General features: G+C 43.8%; 1 protein-coding gene across 4 annotated transcripts in view; it reads left to right on the top strand.

Annotated features, from left to right (window-relative positions):
• KALRN (kalirin, RhoGEF kinase) overlaps positions 1-19560 on the top strand; it is a 651545-nt gene that overhangs the window by 599926 nt on the left and 32059 nt on the right. For all 4 annotated transcript variants that reach the window (XM_011971540.1, XM_011971544.1, XM_011971542.1 and 1 more), the window contains 5 exons: positions 12725-12752; positions 13247-13418; positions 15036-15157; positions 16494-16625; positions 18751-18915. In XM_011971540.1, the coding sequence (XP_011826930.1) occupies positions 12725-12752; positions 13247-13418; positions 15036-15157; positions 16494-16625; positions 18751-18915 (619 nt within the window). The remainder of the gene's footprint in view (positions 1-12724; positions 12753-13246; positions 13419-15035; positions 15158-16493; positions 16626-18750; positions 18916-19560) is intronic.

Genomic DNA, 19560 nt, shown 5'->3' with positions numbered 1-19560 from the left:
ATTGGCTCTAGGTCTGTGCCATCCCCTCGTGGCCAAGTCTCCTGCAGCCAAGTCTCCTGCTGATCTGTGACCATACCTCATGGAGAACTGTTCTAAAGGTGATGAGTATCATCCATAGTTCAGCTTACTTATTTACCTTGCACTGATTAAACTTTGGGGTGGGGGTGAAAGGGGAGCATCACACATGAAAGAGATGTTTCCACATGGAAGAAGAGTCAAACCAAGCTGAAAACCAAACACAAGGATGCCTTAGGAACAGGTTAATAGTAACTCATTTTTTTCCAGTAAGGTTAGACTGCCGAGTGCCTTTTGCAGGGCTGAGAACCACATGCCCAACCATCACCTTTTTCAGTCCTGTCTCTACCCCGGTGTCTGCACTGACACCCCAGGCTGGAGCCAGGCTCGCATGTTCAGGGTCAGCATCTGGCCTATACTACATTTTTCTTAGGACCCAGGCGAGGCAGGTTTCCGCCTCTGAAAAGTTGTCTGAGAACTGTGTCAATGCTCGCTTGTGTTTTTGCACCTGCCCCCAAGCCCCAGCGTTGCCACCTGCCTACATCACAGGATGGGGTTGAAAGTCCTGAACTAGCCTCCCTGACTAGGGCCTTCAAGGATAAGGATTCTCAGCCCAGGTTTTACACCAAACTCAAGTAATTACATGCGTTTCAACTAAAACAAAACAAAACCCAATACCTCTTGTAGCAGAGAAAGTCAGTTCATCAGAGTAAGAGGTTGTCATCATTCCAAAAAGACTGCCTCTGCCCCAGCCATTCAACGCGCCACTGACCTCATCCACAACACAGACTAAGTGCAAACGTTATCCTCAGTCATATACCAGCCACCAGATATTTAGCTTAGGGGTTAAAAACAGTGTTGGGATCTTCTGGGAGAGGGCTCTGAAAGATGAGAGAGAGAGAGCACTTGGGAAGGTGAAGCTGATTTTGGATGAAATTTCCCATTGGAGTAAGAATCACATTTTCAGAAGCAACAGAACCTTGGAAACATTTAGTTAACCTCTTCATTTATTTTTTATTTTTATTTTTTGTAGTAAAATATACATAAAAATTTACCATTTTAACCATTTTTGAATGTGCGATTCAATGGCATTAAGTCCCTTCACAATGTTGTACCACCATCACCACTATCCATTTCCAGAATGTTTTCATCATCGCCAACAGAAATTCTTTAGTGAACTCACTAAACTCCCTATTCCTCTCCATCCCTGCAGCCCCTTCACCTTTAACAGAGCCACAGGAACTTGTCCTTTTCTGTTTGAAAACTGAAAGGTGCTCTAGTTTCTGAGGCAGCTTCTGGTTTTTCTGGTTGCTATTCCCCCACCTACACCATCCTGCGGCAACTTGGTGTCCCATCTCCAGGTTGGTTTTAATCTAAAACACAGATCCTGGCAGACGAGAAGACCTAACTCCTAGTGCCAATTTTTGTGTATAAGTGTGTTTTTCCATTTTCCAGCTCAATAAAAAGGAATATCATTTCTGCCCATCTTGACTTTCCAAGGCTGAAGTGTAATTTAAACAAAAACCACAAAGGCAGTATCACATGGAAAACTGGAACAGGAGTCAAAAACCTGGATTTTAGTTTGGATACCGCCAGCTATGTGACTGCGGGCCAGTTAGCCTTTCTGAGCCCCAAGTTCCTCTGGAAAGTTGCACAGCTCCAAGTGGACAGGTGTTTATACAGTGATGTGTAACCCTTTGAGCACCATGGAAATCTAAGGTGTGCTAACAAAGGACTTTGCTCTCCAGCACTTCCGACTTTGAAAACATTGAGATCCCGGCAGAAGAGGACGTGGAAGATTCTGTGCCTTGGCCAGAAATTCACTTTTCAGGGGGTGTGGCGCGAATGGCCTGGGCAGATTTCCTCCTGAGACTCAACTGGAGTGTCCACTCCTGGCTCTGGGAAGTTTGAGCGGCCGGAGCAGGCCCTTTTTTCCTCCCCTGAACCCACAATTCCCTGGCCTACCTTTCACGTCCTCAGATCTGAAGAGCCAGGCTGCTCCCCGCACCTCCTTCCCCCCAACTACCACATCAGCTACTCTGGCCTCCTTATCCTAGAGCTTCAAAATAACCCGGCCAGACAGATTGAAGGAAACTTTTACACCCCCAGCCAGGTGGCCGACCTCCTGGCATCCCCAGTGTGTCCGCTGACGCCTGCTTCTGCATTTTATAAAAAGAATTTTTTCATGAAAAGAACCCTTTGGATGAAAAGAAAGTGAAGCGTTGCATTCCTGTCATTTTATTTTTACAAAATATTTTCTTTGTAATGTATCTGAAGGGTGTGGCTTGAAGACTTCCTGCCTGGCTTTGTTCTGACTCTCCATGCAGACTGATTTATATTCCGCCACCAAGAGATGGGAGCTGAGCTTAGTGGCTGCTTCCCTCTCCTGGGAGAATTATGAGAAGATCATCCACAGCAGATTCACATCTATTAGGCTTTTTGTTCCTTGCAACTGCCCTGTGAAGTAAGCAGGGTGGAGTTTCTCACCCTCCTGGTGGAAACAGGTTCAGGGAGGTCAAGGTCGTGCAGCTAATAAAAAGAGCAGGTCTTGATGGTGGTGCTTTGAGAGACCAAACTTAGCATGTGCTATAGAGGACATCTACTCTCTATGGCTTAAGTACTTTCTTAACAAGGGTCAGGCTCAGGCCCTCTTTTTTTGCACATCTGTTTTAGGAGGAGAATTTCTTCAGTAACTTTTCAAATCTCTTGACTATCGGGATAATTACTTGGCCTCGCCCATGCCCTTTCTCAATGACTCAAGAGCCCAGCCAGAGCAACCAAGAAAGGAAGTTCAATTACATGAGTTGGAAATGTCTGAACTGGTTTCTCAGACCAACACAGTCACTCAGCATGCCCTGTCATGCATGTTCCATGGCACCCTCACCCTAGACTGGGGGCCCAGCCCGTTTCATTTATGTTGTACACTAATGAGATTACAAGGTACCATTGACCCAGAAGTTCCTCTAAGAGCCTGCTATTGAAGAAGCAAAGACCATCACCCCCCAAGCCCACCCCCATGCTGTCAAAGTTCACTCAATGTGAGTTCCTAGTCAGTTCAATTTCACACAATTTGATTAACACAAGGCATTGCAATGATTATTATGGAGGGCTAAAGAACAATGTAAGATTGATTTCCATGCTTAAGAAGCATAAGGAGGCAGGTATAATTAAATGTCCATGTTACATAGCAAACCTTAAAACCTGCTCTAACAGTCATGGTGAGGGACTGATTAATCCTGCCTGGAGCCATTTATTCATTCTGTGGATATTTATGCACCCACTCAGGCACTGGGCTCACAATAATAGTAGCTACTACTTAGCAGACTTTCCTGTGTAACTGGCTCTGTGTTGAGCTCCCAACAACATCATCACATAGGTACTATTTGCGTTATTCCCACTTTATAGATGAGAAAACCGGAGCGCGGTGAGGTTAAGTGACTTTCCCAAGGCTGTGTATTCTTAAGTAGCCTGTCTCCCAGGGAGCCTATGAGTGTGGTCATTGATTCACTGGGAGGCTGTGTGGGTTGGATAAACTAGTAGGATGTGGGCAGTCTTAGAGAAGGCAGAGGGTGAGGAGAGAGCATGAACAAAAGCCCTGAGGTGGGGAGTACCTAGCACATGCCGAGCAGGTATATGGTCTTGGTACCTGGGGTTAGTTATGTAGGAAGAGCTGTAGGAAATAAAGCCTGGCAGATGGGTTGAGACCAGACAGACAGCAAAGGCGTAGAAGGACCTGCTAGGAAGCCAGGACTTGATCCATGGACTGCAAGAAACAGTAGTAGGTTTTAAGTAGTCCATATGATTCATCCTGTGCTTTGGGAGGGTAACCAGCACCTATGCAAATGCTGGTGGGATTTTTTTTTTTCAAAACAGGGTCTTGCTCTGTCACCCGGGCTGGAGTGCAGTGGCATGATCTCGGCTCACTGCAGCCTCAAGTGACCCTCCCACCCGCAGCCTCTTGAGTACCTGAGACTACAGGCATGCGCCACCATGGCCAGCTAATTTTTAAATTTTTTTTAGAGGTGGGTTCTCCCTATGTTGTCCAGGCTGGTCTTGAACTCCTGGCCTCCAGTGATCCTCCTGCCTCAGCCTCCCAAAGTGCTGGGATTATAGGCATGAGCCATGGCACCAGGTCCTCAGAACAAATGTTAATCTGTTACATAGCTCCAAAGACTCTGAGAAGTTTAGGGGATTGGGGCATAATCAGGGCCAAATCATTAAGGGAGGAGACTCCAAAACACTTAGACATAAAGACATTTTCCAAAGTCAAGGTCATGGCTGTGGGTTGGAAATGTGATTTATAAAGAAGAAGCTGTAACTCCACCGCTGCATCCTCCTTGGCCCCCGACCTCCAGTCTGTTCCTAACTGACTCCTAGGCTGCCAAGAGCACCTGGAGACCAGTGCATACACAGCAATGCACACACAGCAATGCACCCCCATTTTGGTCCTTTGCAACCAACTATCCTGTGAGATGGGTGATAGATGCTTTCATTATTCTATTAAAAGCCATATTTTCATTTTTATTTTTGAGGGCACACTAAATGTTCTCTAACCAAAATATTGAGGGGTAAAGGGGAGATATTTGGACTAGAAATATTCATAAATCAATGTACTTGACACATGGACACATATCGAGACCTGTACCCCAAAATTAATGATTATACATTTTTTTGGAAAAGCATATGGAACTTTTTTACAAAAATTGATCATGTGTGCTATTTATAAAGCAAACCTCAGCAAAAACCAGGGAATCAATATCATACAGACCAAGTTCTCCAGGCACAATGCAATTAAGTTAGAAATCAGCAACAAAAAGATATTTTTAAAAATCTCACATGTTTGGAAATGTAAAAACATACTCATTACAATTGGGTAAAGGAAAAAATCATAGTTGAAGAAAAACACTTAGAACTGAATGATAATGAAAATACTTGAGGAGTAAGGAACGAGTTGAAAGAGACAAGTCTATCGCTGTTTCAGATTATGTTGCATTTACTTTTTTTTTTTAATTACAGCTTGTCTTATGCTCATTTAGAAAAGAACAGAGGAGGCCGTGTGTGGTGGCTCACGCCTGTAATCCCAGCGCATTGGGAGGCCACAGGTGGGAGGATTGCTTGAGGTCCAGAGTTCAAGACCAGCTGGGCAACATGGCAAGACCCCATCTCTACAAAGAATAGAAAAAAATGTGTTAGGTGTGGCTGTGTGCACCTGTAGTCCCAGCTCCTCAGGGAGTCTGAGGCAGGGGGATCTCTTGAGCCTAGGAATTTGCAACTGCAGTGAATGGTAATCATGCATGAGCAACAGCGTGAGACCCTTTCATAAATAAATAAATAAATAAATAATAAGCAGAGGTAGGAATATTTTCTAAAAATTTAGAAATTCGAGTGCAAAAAAAAAGAAAGAAATTCGAGTCCAGTTTGGCCAGATTGAAAACACAAAGGGTAAAACCTTCAAACCATAATATTATACCTAAATTCTTAAAATTGTTTTTCTTATATCTGTATTTTATTGCCAGATCTCATCATCTAAAATTCCTTTCCTGCCTACTCTGAATACAGGTTCACATGAAACAAGTGTAAAAGGAATAGAAAAAGGAAACAATATAGAAATACATTCTGGGCAGCTGTCAGTTGGGTTTAGGGCATTTGGTTTATGTCTATTTGACCGTTTTTATTCCTTCAGTGTTCTCAATACGTAGTTCTGAGCTATGTTTTGTGACTGTGATGAGGAATTTGGAAAAAATGGGGGTGGAGGTCTTTTTCTTCTGGAGTCGGTTAACAACTCATTTTCTAGACAGAATTTCACCCTCAGTCTTAAGTCTTAGAGTCAGTCAGACATTGGCTAACAAGGAAAATAGATGCAAGATTTCCTCAAAGCTCAGCTTATGGTACTCAATGCTGGTTGATATTACCTGTAACTCTTTCCTCTTACCTCACTGCCCTGCCATTTTGAAGAAAAAACAATAAAATTATTGGATTTCTCTCCAGAAGGAAACTAAGTTGCTGATGGATGACATTGTGGTAGTTCTTGTTCTCGCCTGGGAGGAAGCGCTGCCACCTGCCGCCCTCTGCTGGTCAAATAAAACCAGCTTTAGGAACCTATAGGTCTTTCCCATGGTGTCTACACCAGCCCTGTCCTACTGGCTTGGCCCAGCATTCTCTTGTACCGTCTCACAGAGGGAGAACATGTGCATTTTATGTGAATAATGTCATCTTTCCTCCACGACCACTATTTCATCAATGTTTTTTTTTTTAATTTTTTTGAGGCAGGGTCTCACTCTGTTGCCCAGAGTACCGTGGCGCGTTCCTGGCTTGCTGCAGCCTCAACTTCCTGGGCTTAGGCAATCCTCCCACCTCAGCTTCCCGAGGAGCTGTGCACCACCACACCTAGCTCATTTGTTTTTTATTTTTTAGTAAAGATGAGGTCTCACTATGTTGCCCAGGCTGGCCTTGAACTAAGCTCAAGTGAGCCTCCTGCCTCAGCCTCCCAAAGTGCTGGGATTACAGGCATGAGCAACCATACCCAGCCCACGACCACTGTTTTGGATTCCAACTCTCTCCTCCGTCCCATCTATCACTTTACATTGACTCCAACTTGTTTCTAAGGAAGGAAAACATTATATTTCAAAAAAAAATGTGCAGCTTATTATAAAGCCCTCAGGATCCTACACACACCAGCAATGACCACTAGACAAGGTGGTCAGGAAGCCTAATTTCTAGTCTACTAATTGAGTGACCTCAGTTAATTTCATTCAACAAATACTAATTTTTCTGCTACGTGCAAGACTCACAGCAAGAAAAAATTATGATTGATGGTGCATAAAACATGGGAAAGGGTTACTACCTTCAAAAGCTTCACAAGTCTGGTAGGGCAAATACAGTTCAGTACGACGTTATGGTACATGGCAGCTCATGATCAGAGACATAGAGGTACCAGCCCCTAGAAGAGTGCAGAGGAGGAAGATCACTATTGGCTACGTCTCCGACATTGACTGACTTATTAGGTTCCCAAGCAAGTTCATGACAGGACATTTTCTCAGTTCTCCTCCCCAAAATTAGGATCCTACCACTTTAACTTTTCATTGATTTGACAAATATCAACAGAGCACATATGTGCCAGGTATCATGCTAAGCTTGGAGGCAATAATAGCAGAACAATATGACCCATTAGAATTCAAAGAAAGAGAAAATAAAAAATTTAAGAATATAAATAAAAAGTAACAATAAATAAAAGAATATGGTCCTTGTCCTCATGGGCCCTGCAGTCCACAGGGAGCCATAGACAAATACATCGGTAATTAGTCTACTGTGTGAGAAGGGTGTCCTCCTCCAGTTCGTACTCTGATTTGCTTCAAAGTAGAAAGAGAAAAAATGAGGGAGGAATCTTCTATGGCCATAGTCCAGAGTCAAAGTAAGAAACAAAACATTAGTGTGGACCTTGCCCAGGCTCTTGGTCCTTGCTGGAGGATTTTAAAGTAGAGGACTGAGTAGAGACAGGAGAAAGAGAGGTGGAGAGCAAAGACAAGCAGGTAGGCCTTTGATGTCAATGACAAAGTTTCACAATGCTTTTCCCAAGACCCTCCCACTTTGCTGAATGCTATGATGGAATGAGCACTGGAATAAAATTCAAGAGCTCTCGGAGCCAGTTCTCTGTCACTGTGATCTTAACAGTTCACTTCCCTATCTCACCTAGGAAATGGTGATGAATAACATTTGCTCTGCACTTCCTCCAGGGTTTTGTAGGAGCACATGAAGGAGTTTGTGAGTAGCTTATGGGAACCACATAATGCTACCCAAATCAGTGATGCTATTACCATTATCAGCCACACCTTTTGTCAAGGTGGGCTCTCCTCACCTGGGCCAGCCAACAGGCAGAAGAATGAAGACCAAAGACTTTCATGAGTCCCTTCCAGATGGAGAACCTGTGATTAAGACTTATTGGCAATCTTTCTCTCCAATGTCTCTGCTAAGGACTACCCTCAAATTAGGAATATTTGCTTTTGTTTGGACACGGTGGCTCACACCAGTAATCCCAGCACTTTGGGAGGCCAAGGCGGGCGGATCACTTGAGGTCAGGAGTTTGAGACCAGCCTGGCCAACATGGTGAAACCCCGTCTCTACTAAAAATACAAAAAATTGGCCGGGTATGGTGGCATGTGCCTGTAATCCCAACTACTCAGGAGTCTGAGGCACGAGAATGACTTGAACCCAGGAGGCAGAGGTTGCAGTGAGCTGAGATCATGCCACTGCACTACAGTCTGGGTGACAGAGCGAGACGCTGTCTCAAAAAAGGATTTTTTTGGGGGGGTGGAGGGACAGGGTTTCCCTCTGTCACCCAGACTGGAATGCAGTGGTGTAATCATGGCTCACTGCAGCCTCAACCTCCTGGTTTCAAGTGATCATCCCACCTCAGTCTCTAAAGTAGCTAGGACTATGCCCAGCTAATTTAAAAAAATTTTTGTAGTGACACCATGTTGCTCAGGCTGGTCTCGAACCCCTGGTCTCAAGCAATCCTCCCACCTTGACCTCTCAAAGTTCTGGGATTACAGGCATAAGCCACTGCACCTGGCCAATATTTGCATTGTATTTATTTTATTTTGAGAGAGGGTCTCACTCTGTCACCCAGGCTGGAGTGCAGTGGCATGATCTTGGCTCACTGCAACCTCTGCCTTCCAGGTTCAAGCGATTCTTGTGCCTCAGTCTCCCTAGTAGCTGGGATTACAGACACCTGCCACCACGCCTGGCTAATTTTTGTATTTTTAGTCAAAACGGGGTTTCGCCATGTTGATCAGGCTGGTCTTGAACTCTTGACCTCAAGTGATCCACCCACCTCAGCCTCCCAAAGTGCTAGGATTACAGGTGTGAGCCACTGCGCCCAGACAATATTTGCTTTTTTAAACTGTGTGTCTGTTTAGTAATATACTTAGCACGGTTAGGGTTCTGTGATGAAAAAGAATAAGGCAAGAAGTTCTTTAAGCAGCACTTTGGGGCGTTTTCTTATAAAAGTGTAGGTTTTATAAGTACCACACTGTAGGTTTATGAAACCCTACTTAAAATTGTATAGCATATAAGCCTGCTACTTGTGTCTTCCATTTTGTCAGCTTTCTTCTCTGTGAGACCCCTGGCATGGACTCCATGCCCTGCTTCCTTGTGGATTCCCATCATGATGGGAAACACAGGCCACTGGACAAAGTTAGCAGTATTATCAAATCATTTCCACCCTAGAGTCCTTCTGATAGAGTGGGGGCAGGCAGCATGGGGGACAGTGTAACGTTCCATGTTTGTTGAAAGCTGGTCATTAACATCTGTCAGACACTGCATCAAATGCAGATGTTGTTGAATTCCATCTTTCCCACTAGACTGTTGGCCCACTGAGGGTAGAGAGCATGCCGGCCTTACTCCCTGCCCGGTCACTACCACCTCACCAAGGGTCAACTCAGTACCTCTTCATCAAATAAATTGAGTCCTTACATCAAATAACCCTTCCAGATGGGCATTTTTATCCCCAATGTATAGCCAAAACTGAGACAGGAGTTGCTTAAGAACGTTGTCCAAAGCAAGAGAGTGTCTGGCCTTGAGTCTGGATACTACATGCTCTGTCTGCTCCCCAAGCTTACACTCTTCTGCACAGCGTGCTACTAAGAACGTCCTCTCTCAGAAGCTATGGATTATGTTATTTTTAAATCATTTTCTAAAAAGTTTGCATCCATCTGTGTTTCCCAACAGGCTCTAGTCAAGTATTATTAGTCATATGCCCAGAACTAAGTATTTTGGGTGTATGACTAATAACATTGGTCCTCTTGGTCCTATTCTGAGATTCTATTTATGAAACAGACCTAAGTTCTTGGACGGTGTGAAATGAAGTCAAAGGTCAAATATGTATTCACCAGCATTTATTAAATACGCATTATGTGACAGACCCTGGGCTAGGGCCCTGAGGTACAAAGGTGAATGACAAATGGTTCCTGTCTTTAAAGAGCTTATAGACTAATAGGTCTGACTGTGCCATTTTTTCCCGTCAAAAATAATTCTTAAGAATGTGAAGCCGGGCACGGTGGATCATGCCTGTAATCTCAGCACTTTGGGGGGCCGAGGCAGGCGGATCACCTGAGGTCAGGAGTTCGAGACCAGCCTGACCAATGTGGCAAAACCCCATCTCTACTAAAAATACAGAATTAGCCGGGCATGGTGGTGTATGCCTGTAATCCCAGCTACTCAGGAGACTGAGGCAGGAGAATCACTTGCACCCGGGAGGCAGAAGTTGCAGTGAGTTGAGATCGCACCATTGCACTCTAGCCTGGGCAACAAGAGTGAAACTCCGTCTCAAAAAAATAAATAAAATAAAATAAAGTGAAACATGCTGATGCAGAATATTTGGGAAGCCCACATAAGAAAAGAAAGGAAGCAATAGTCACCCCAAATTAAGATGCTTTATAAATCCCAAGGGCAGAGCCTATGTCTTAGTATTTCTTTATCCACAAAACTGTACACAGATCTTAGAGTAGAAGACGAATTCAGTTAATGTTTTTTGAATGAGGAGAAAGCCACCCTTAAACCTACCACCCTGAGATAACCACTGTTAACATTTAGAAAATATTCCTAGCCTTCTTTTCTTTGACTGTCAAATGACTGACTGGGATGCCATTCTCCCTGCCTTATCCAAACCAGGAAGAGAAATGCTTGGCCTCTTTAGCGCCCCCTACAGGTGATGCAGTGCTGCTCGTGGTTGATTTAATAGTTTGAGTGGAGCAACCCTTCCCCATGGGCAATCCTTCCCCATGCCATGCCTCGAAACGTTTTCACACAGAGGACTCTTTTAGGTGTGGGAGATGCAGTAGGTTCTACCAGATGTTCTCATCCACTCCCCCACCCCTCCCCAGAAAAGCCTCTGGGGCAGGAAGTTGGTTTACCAAGATCAGTTCACTGCGATACAGGGGGACTTTCATCAGGTTCATCAAACAAGGCTGCATGTTGATTCACTTTAGAGAGTTAAAAAAAAAATCCCAATGCCGAGGCCCCACTTCACACCAATTAAATAGAATCTCTAGGCATGAGGCCCAGGCATTAGCCTCTTGTGTGTTTAAGGCTGCCCAGGTCAGGCGTTGAGAACGACTGATTTAAAGACAGGCTAAGCAGAGGTGTAAGTGGTCTTTTGAGACTAGCAGAGGGCATTGCAGTGGCCAGAGTTGGGGCACTCAGCCCAGAATTTGGCATCACAAGGGTTTTCTGCAGCCTACTTTGTGCAAAACCTGGGTGGTAGAAGCGGGCACTTGATTTGCAAAGGGGAACGCAAAGAGGGATATAAATGTCTTTCTTCCAAAGGGTTTATATGGATTCCTCTGTAGGGGAAGACACACAGAAACCATGCATGTTCACAAAGATATGCATACATACAGGGAAGTAAATGCAAAGGCCCCAGTTGGGCTATTTTGTAAGGCATGTGAGTTTTCTGGCTTCATGATAAAGGAAAGAAGAATTTTGCCAAATAAACTATTAAAGATAAGCCACTTTAATAACAGGCTGCTTAGCTGAAGGAAGATTATTAAAATGAGATCATCTTTATTTAAATAGGTATTGAGTACCTGTTATTTGCCAGGCGTTGTGCTAAGCTCTTGACATATATGATTTCATTTAATCTTTGTGATAACACTTTACACTAGGTATTATTTATCCCCATATTATAGTGGAGCATCAGTTATTATGTAATTAACATACAATCACATTAAACAAAACAGGTGGCCTCAGCCTGTCTCTGAAGTCCGTGCCTTTTTTAAACAATGCCAGGCTGTACAATCTGGACTTGCATGATTAGCGGCAATACAAAAGATGTGGGGGAAAGTGACCATCTTCTCAAGAAGAGGTAGCTTTCCAGAATGGCTAGTTGGCTAAAATGTTTTCCCTACTGTGAACTCTCCAAAGTGTCCTGAGGCAGGCAGCATGGTATATACCAAGAGCCCCAGCAGTTCCTCCCTTGAACCAGCCTTGTGACCAGAGATCATCAGCTTAGTCACTTAGTATTCATTTTCTCACCTATGAAGCAGAAAGGGTTAGAATGGTTGGGTCAGTGGCTTCAAGTTGCCCCATGCAGGCCTGGGCTATAGGAGATCATGCTTGAGAAAGAAGAGAGAGATAGGACTTCTCTTATTCCCCTTCATCCAGAGAAACTCTGCGTTTAGCTGCCTGAAGAGTCGTTTCCCCTGCCTAGGGATGGGCGAAGGGTAAAGGGAGGACATTTGGAAGGAATCCACTGTGTTAGTGAATTTCAATGACCCTTCAGTTTGATAGGTCTCACGTTCTCTATTTTTGAGTTTATGATGCTAGGAAGAATCAGTGCCACCTCATTGCTTGAGCGCATAATGACCAGGAGAGTGGGTTTTCTGCCTGTGAAGGGAAGAAAAGCAACTGAGAAGAGGGAGGACAGAAAGACCTCTACTAGCAGAGCTCCAAGTTACAATAAACCTGCCAGGGGCTGCACGCTGCCAGGCAGGAATGTGAACAACTGGATGAGACGGAGTAAACCAAGTGCCAATTGTTGCTAAAGAGAGGTTTTACTAATGTGACAGTAATACAGTCACAACACAATGGGAAGTTGGGCTCCAGTCCTCATCTCCCTAAATTGTACTTTGTTTTTAGTCAATAGGGTGAAGCCCCTTATTCTCTTTTAGTAGTTTAGGATTCAAGAAATTTTCTGTTTCTTTTTGTTTTTCAGATCTTAAATCCAAATTTCATCCAAGAAGGTGAGTTAAAAAGCATTACAGTTGGAAACGGAGATTGGTTAAATAAACTATAGTTAATACAACATTAAAGCACTGGCTGTAAGCAATGGTGATATAGTTCTGTATCGATGGACAAGGAAAGAGGTTTATGATAAACTATTAGATGAAAAGACTAAAGCTTGCAATATGTATAATGAGATCCAATTTTTATAAGAAGTCTGTTTATATAAAGCCCAAAAGGGTATATACCAAAATGCGCACAGTAATTATCTCTGGATTATGACATTATGGAGCTTTTCTTTCTTTCTGTTTATGTTTCCTATTTTTCTACAATAAGTAGTTATTACTTTTAAACACTTTTTAAAGAGACCCAGATGACTCTGCGGTGTTATGCTGAAGGTTATTTGAATCATTATGTGACACGGGTGGGAAATGAGAGTGGTGTGTTTAAAAAAATGGCTGTTTTATTCTAAGTTTGCTCTGAATGATGTGAATATATGTTGATTTGATCATAGTGGCCCCAGAATTCCTTGTGCCCTTGGTGGATGTCACCTGCTTGCTTGGGGACACAGTGGTACTGCAGTGCAAAGTCTGTGGGCGGCCAAAGCCCACCATCACTTGGAAGGGTCCAGACCAGAACATCCTTGACACTGACAACAGCTCAGCCACATACACCGTCTCCTCTTGGTAAGCTGATTGCCCTAACATCAGCACCAGCAGCCCCTTAGCACAGCACTGAGAGGCTGAATCTGGGGTGCAACTTCTGCTCTGGCGACTGGGCTCTGCAAGAAAATAGCTGCCCTGGAGCCTGTTCTAGGGCAAATACTTGGCCTTGATTAGAGGGAGACTGAGGAGACTCAATGCTGCAAGTGTTAGTCACAGCCTCTGCCACTCACGCTGCAGCCTGATGGACACACCTGCGGCAGCACCAGCACGCATTTTCCACGGTGCTCAGCACCACGTCGACATACCTGGGACGAACAGAATGGTTTGTAAAGACTGTGCTCTGGACCCACATTCAACAAACAGGGAAAACATAAACCTTTATGTCTCAGGCCAAGCACGCACCATACTTATGAAGAGCTTTTACAGTCACTGCCTTACATTCACCCTGGTAGATGATCTTTCCCTACAGATCCCCAAGTAAATCTCTAAGTCAGAAGATTTAGACTTCTGATTAAGTGGTGAAGGCTCCAGACCTGTAGTAAAAATGTAATCCTCACATCTGGACATCCTGACATTTTTTGTGTCCTTCAGGATACTGTGAAACAGTGAGATGTTTAATTCCTTACCTAAGAACAATGTTATTAGAAAAAGAAACGACTCATTCCAAAATGTGCAATAGAAAATCAAGCCGCAAGCATGCTTCTGCACACAAAGTCGATTTAACAAAACTTAGCTGACTGCCTCCCAGTCATTCTGTCAGCATTTATTGTTACCAATTATGAACTGGATTGTGTACCGTTGCTTACAGTGGACAAGCAGTAGCAAGCCCTAGATGCTTGAGAAACATTAGTGGAAGAAGCACCTAGAATCAAGAAACTGTCATTCCTTGACTTAATTTGCGTGTATGTGAAAAAGAAGAAGACCATCATTCCTTGATATTCCCAGCAGAGACTAACTGGCCAGATCATGAAATATCAGTGGGTCCAAGAAGCCCAGTGTGAGAGGCAGTGGTTGGTGAGGATCATGAAAAGCGCCAGGGGATATCATAACCCTGGGGAAGGGGCAGAGCTGACTGTGACTTCTGTATTTCAGAGCAGTTCTCCCCTGGGGATGAATATATATTATATTGGGATGAATGGGGAAGTTATCATTTAGGTGATGTAATTTACCTTTTCTTAGAAATTCACTTAATTATTTTAAGGATCCCACATCTAGAATTTGAAATACTTAAAGTATGTTTATTTTGGAGTCTTTCCTTTTTTTTTCCATTGTTCATTATTGATCTGTGAAACTGAAAATATTCTAGGACGAAGTTGCTAGTGGTAATACTACTAATAATACTATGAGCCAGAACTTGCATATGACTTTATATATTTCAAACCATGCTGTAATTCTTATGTCATTTTATTCCTTATTTTATCCCTCATGTACAACAAACTTGAGAGATGGGCATGGCCATCTGGAGATGTAGAGAGACAGGGTGATCACCAAGGTATGTAGGTAGCTCACTGACCAGGGGCTGACCTTGGGCCTGAGGACTCTCAGTTCAGCATGCCATGTGCCCACCCTATGGGATTTTACCCAGCAGTCAAGTGTCTCATTCCTGGAGTCTCAAGAGCATCCTTTTGGTGTCCCTAGTGATTCTGGAGAAATCACCCTGAAGATCTGTAATCTGATGCCTCAAGACAGCGGGATTTATACCTGCATAGCAACAAATGACCACGGGACCACATCGACGTCCGCGACAGTCAAAGTGCAAGGTACAGCCTGTTTGTTAGTCAGACCTTTTGAAATAATTTTTTTTTAGACAGGTTCTTGCTCTGTTGCCCAGGCATGGTCTCTGTTCTTGGCAGCCTTGACCTCCCAGGCTCAAGCAATCTGACCACCTCAGCCTCCTGATTAGCTGGGACTACAGGTGTGCACCACCACACCTGACTGATTTTTTTTGCATTTTTGTAGAGATGGGATTCTGCTGTGTTTTCTACAATACTTTTAAAACATTTATTTTTTAAATTTCAGTAAAACACACACAATAAAATTTACCATCTTAACCTTTTTTTTTTTAATTCAAATAAAGATAGGGTCTCGCTATGTTGTCCAGGCTGGTCTCAAACTCCAAGGCTAACGTGATCCTCCCACCTTGGCCTCCCAAAGTGCTGGGATTACAGGCATGAGCCACTGTGCCCATCCCATCTTAACCATCTTAAAATGCACAGTTTAAAAATAAATAAATAAGGGTACAGTTCAGTGGCATTAAGTACATCCACGTTTTTGGGTTACCATCACCACCATCCATCCACAGAACTTGTTCACCTTCCCATCTTTCTGAAACTGCATCTGTACCTGTTAAGCAATGACTTCCCATTCCCTCCTCCCCAATGCCTCTTGGCCACCACTGCTCTACTTTCTGTCGCTATCAATTTATGTTAGTCAAACTTTTATTTTCTTGAGACAGGGCCTTGCTCTGTTGCCCAGGCTGGAGTGCAGTAGCATGATACCACTCACTGCAGCCTTAACCTCTCCGGCTCAAGCTATCCTCCCACTTCAGCCTCCTAAGTAGCTAGGACTATTGGCATGTGCCACCATGCCCAGCTCACTTTTTGTAGAGATGGAGTCTCGAACTCCTGGGCTCAATTGTTCCTTCGGTCTTGGCATCCCAAAGTGCTAGGATTATAGGTGTCAGCCAGCACACCTGGTCCTATATTTTACGTGAACATTATAAGGGCTCCCTGCGACATGGGGGAGAAATTGTCCATTGTAAAAATTCAAAAATAATAAAGTTCTGGCAAATGAGAAGAGAACAAATCTTTCTAAGAGCTGTCTGTGGCCTACCATAAACCTACCATCAACATGTTAGTTCCCTGGCCAAGTTTTCTCTTCAGGGTGCAGTATTTAGCCCAAGGAAGAATTTCAGACAGCATGGTGTGTCTCCTACATCTGCCTTGGGCCTGGAGAAAGGTACGCCACTTGGTGGAGAAGGTCACAGGAAAAAATTGTGACATGGGTTAGGTAATGTTTCCTAGATGACCTTATACCTTGGTGTACAATGGCAAGTTCTGCAGAAATAGCACCTGATCCTGATTTCTGTCTCCATAGGTGTTCCAGCAGCCCCTAACCGCCCCATTGCCCAGGAGAGAAGCTGCACCTCTGTGATTCTCCGTTGGCTGCCCCCGTCTAGCACAGGAAACTGCACGATTTCCGGTTACACTGTGGAGTACAGAGAGGAAGGTGCACTATCTTCTGCTCTCCTTTGTCTTGTCTCTTCTTTTAAAACATTTATTTTTAAAATTGTAGTAAACACACACACAATAAAATTTACCATCTTAACCATTTTTTTAAAAATTTGAATAGAGACAGGGTCTTACTATGTTGCCTAGGCTGGTCTCAAACGCCAGGGCTAACATGATCCTCCCACCTTGGCCTCCCAAAGTGCTGGGATTACAGGCATGATCCACTTTTCTTCTCCTTTATTTTTATTGTTTATTTTTTTGAGACAGAGTTTGGCTTCGTCAACCCAGGCTGGAGTGCAGTGGTGCAGTCGGCTCACTGCAGCCTCCACCTCCTGGGCTCAAGCCAACCTCCCACCTCAGCCTTCTGAGTAGCTGGGACTACAGGCACACACCACCACACCTGGCTAATTTTTGTATTTTTAGTAGAGACAGGGTCTCACTACGCTGCCCAGACTGCTGTGAAACTCCTGAGCACAAACAATCCGCTCGCCTCAGCCTCCAGAAGTGCTGGGATTACAGGCATAAGCCACGGCGCCCGGCCTCTGGCTCTTGTGTTCCTGTCTTCTCTTCATCTCTAGGAGGTCCTTCAGAATTGTAAACACATTAGCCTCCTCATCTTTCAGAAGTTGTTCCTTGTCGTGTCTTCCAACTCAGCTCAGAGGCCTCAGTGCCAGATTACAGCTGCCTTCTAATCCCAGATGTTCAGCAGCTCTTTTGGCTAAGATGATCCAAACCTCCCTGACATATTTATGACCCAGGGCAGGTTTCAAGGTGCCTTCATACATATATCCCTACTTAACACACTCAATCACCCAGACAGGGATGATCAAGCACATTTTACAGAAGGGGAGGCTAAGGTCTAAAGAACATTAAGAAACACAAGATTATAGTTAATGAGAGGCAGAGCTAGCACTAGAACTCAGATGTCTACTTGGCTAATTTGTGATCTTTCTCCCAGAGAAATAACTAGTGTGGTACGGGTGGACTTCTACAACCCCTACCTACCCCCAGATAAAATTAAGATAATATATATTTTTTAATTGTGCCTTTTAAAATTGTACAATTTAAACTGTTAAAATTTGTTACATTTACATGCTAAAAGTGAATGTATTTCTTCAGCAGTTAGAAACAACTGAGACTTCCATCTAGTTAGCAGGAAGAATTAGTTAAAATAGAAGCTGCCAGATCGCTCTAATTGTTAATAACACAACCACAGTTATTCAGAGTCATAACACAATTACTCTGAATCACATTAGGAATTACACAATTGAACTGAAAGCAAGTGCTTGCTACCCTATCACCCGAACCAAAACCATTTGTTTTATTCTACTTTTCATTATGCTTAGTATTTTAATTCTTCTTTCTCCTTCTTTTTTATTAAACAGTTATCAACCCATTTATTTCTGCATCCTTCTTAAGCTGTTCACTCTTGTGTCTCCCAGGTTAGCACAAAAGTATTAATAGTGAGCTGGGAGACACATTTTACAAAGTTCATATTTACCTTAGCATTATCCAGTTCATAGTTCAGCTCACTAAGTTCTCTTGGGCAAATTGTTTAATATTTCTGAGGCTCAGTTTCTACATCTGTAAAGTAAGATTAGTCCTTTACCTCACTGGATTTCTGTGGATTTAAGACAGAATTAACTTTCTGTCTTAAATCTCATTTAACTATGAGAGAATTATGTTGAAGACACCTTCCACCGGATTTTACATGTACGTAGTGTTCAATGCATGTTAATTTCCATTTTGTTTCAGTTTCCACATGCATATTTTCTCTCATGTTATTAATTAAAAATATACTCTTCTGGCCTTATTAAAAGTTTACCTCGTGTCCTCTGTAAATTCTGTATTATCTATGTCTTTTCACTCTGGCACTTGCACATTTGAAAGTAAACAGAATCTGTAGGCCAGCTTCTTCCACGCCTCTCACCATTTATTCCCTCATGTAGGAAATTGAACCCAAACTACCGTAGTTGGCCTACAGGCTTAGAGAGCCTGACATGGTAACCACAAGCATCCCTTGAATTGAATGTGTCTGTTTTCCTTTCTTTGTTCGCTGAAGGTCTTTGAAACAATATCCCTTTGGCTTTTCTCTTTCCCTCTCCTGGGAAACCGTACACTAGGTTCTCAGATCTGGCAGCAGTCGGTGGCTTCGACCTTGGACACTTACCTCGTCATCGAAGACCTTAGTCCCGGGTGTCCTTATCAGTTCAGAGTCAGTGCCAGTAACCCCTGGGGAATCAGCCTTCCCAGCGAGCCCTCGGAGTTTGTGCGACTTCCAGAATATGGTGAGTCCCAGCCCAGCCCTGGCCCCCCAGGCAGTGGGGGCGAGACACCTGGCTGCCTGTCACAGACTCATGGGCACGTTGACATGTCAGGCCACCATGCAAGAGGCACCTGGTGGCTCCAGTCAGGCAACATTTTAGAGGCCTGAGAAGAATGTATCTGTAAAGTCTAGCTCCAAGCATCTTGGGCAAATGTTAGGTCTGCACCGATGCCTACCCCTGCATCTGCCAAGTTCCCTGGGGACTGAGTATGCCCCAGGAAAGGAGAGTTACAGGCAGGAGTCACGAGTCCTATGGATGTTCTCTGCCCCTCTTCTGAGACAGTGAAACAAGCCTCCTCCCACGCGGGCACCCCTGCCAGCCGTAAACGTACCTCCCTGCATGAGGGACTCACCCACTTCAAATGGGGGAGAGAAAAGCCACCTGGCTGAAGGGCTTCACTACAACATGAGGATTTCATAGTTTCCTCACCCTCAATCATCCTAGAATTTTTTTTCAACATGGATATAATTTTATGTAGATTTGTTAAAAAATTAACTAAGATACACATATAGCTAGCTAAATACGAGTATTTTACAAATAAGGTTCTTATTTTGCCCAAATCATCTTCATCCCAGGGACATTTTGGAAGAGAAAACTTGGCTATCC

Source organism: Mandrillus leucophaeus, unplaced genomic scaffold, assembly GCF_000951045.1.
Source record: "Mandrillus leucophaeus isolate KB7577 unplaced genomic scaffold, Mleu.le_1.0 Scaffold123, whole genome shotgun sequence".
In the NCBI taxonomy this organism is placed as follows: Eukaryota; Metazoa; Chordata; class Mammalia; order Primates; family Cercopithecidae; genus Mandrillus; species Mandrillus leucophaeus.
The sequence above is the reverse complement of the archived record's forward strand: the minus strand, read 5'-3'. Positions and strand labels throughout refer to the sequence as shown.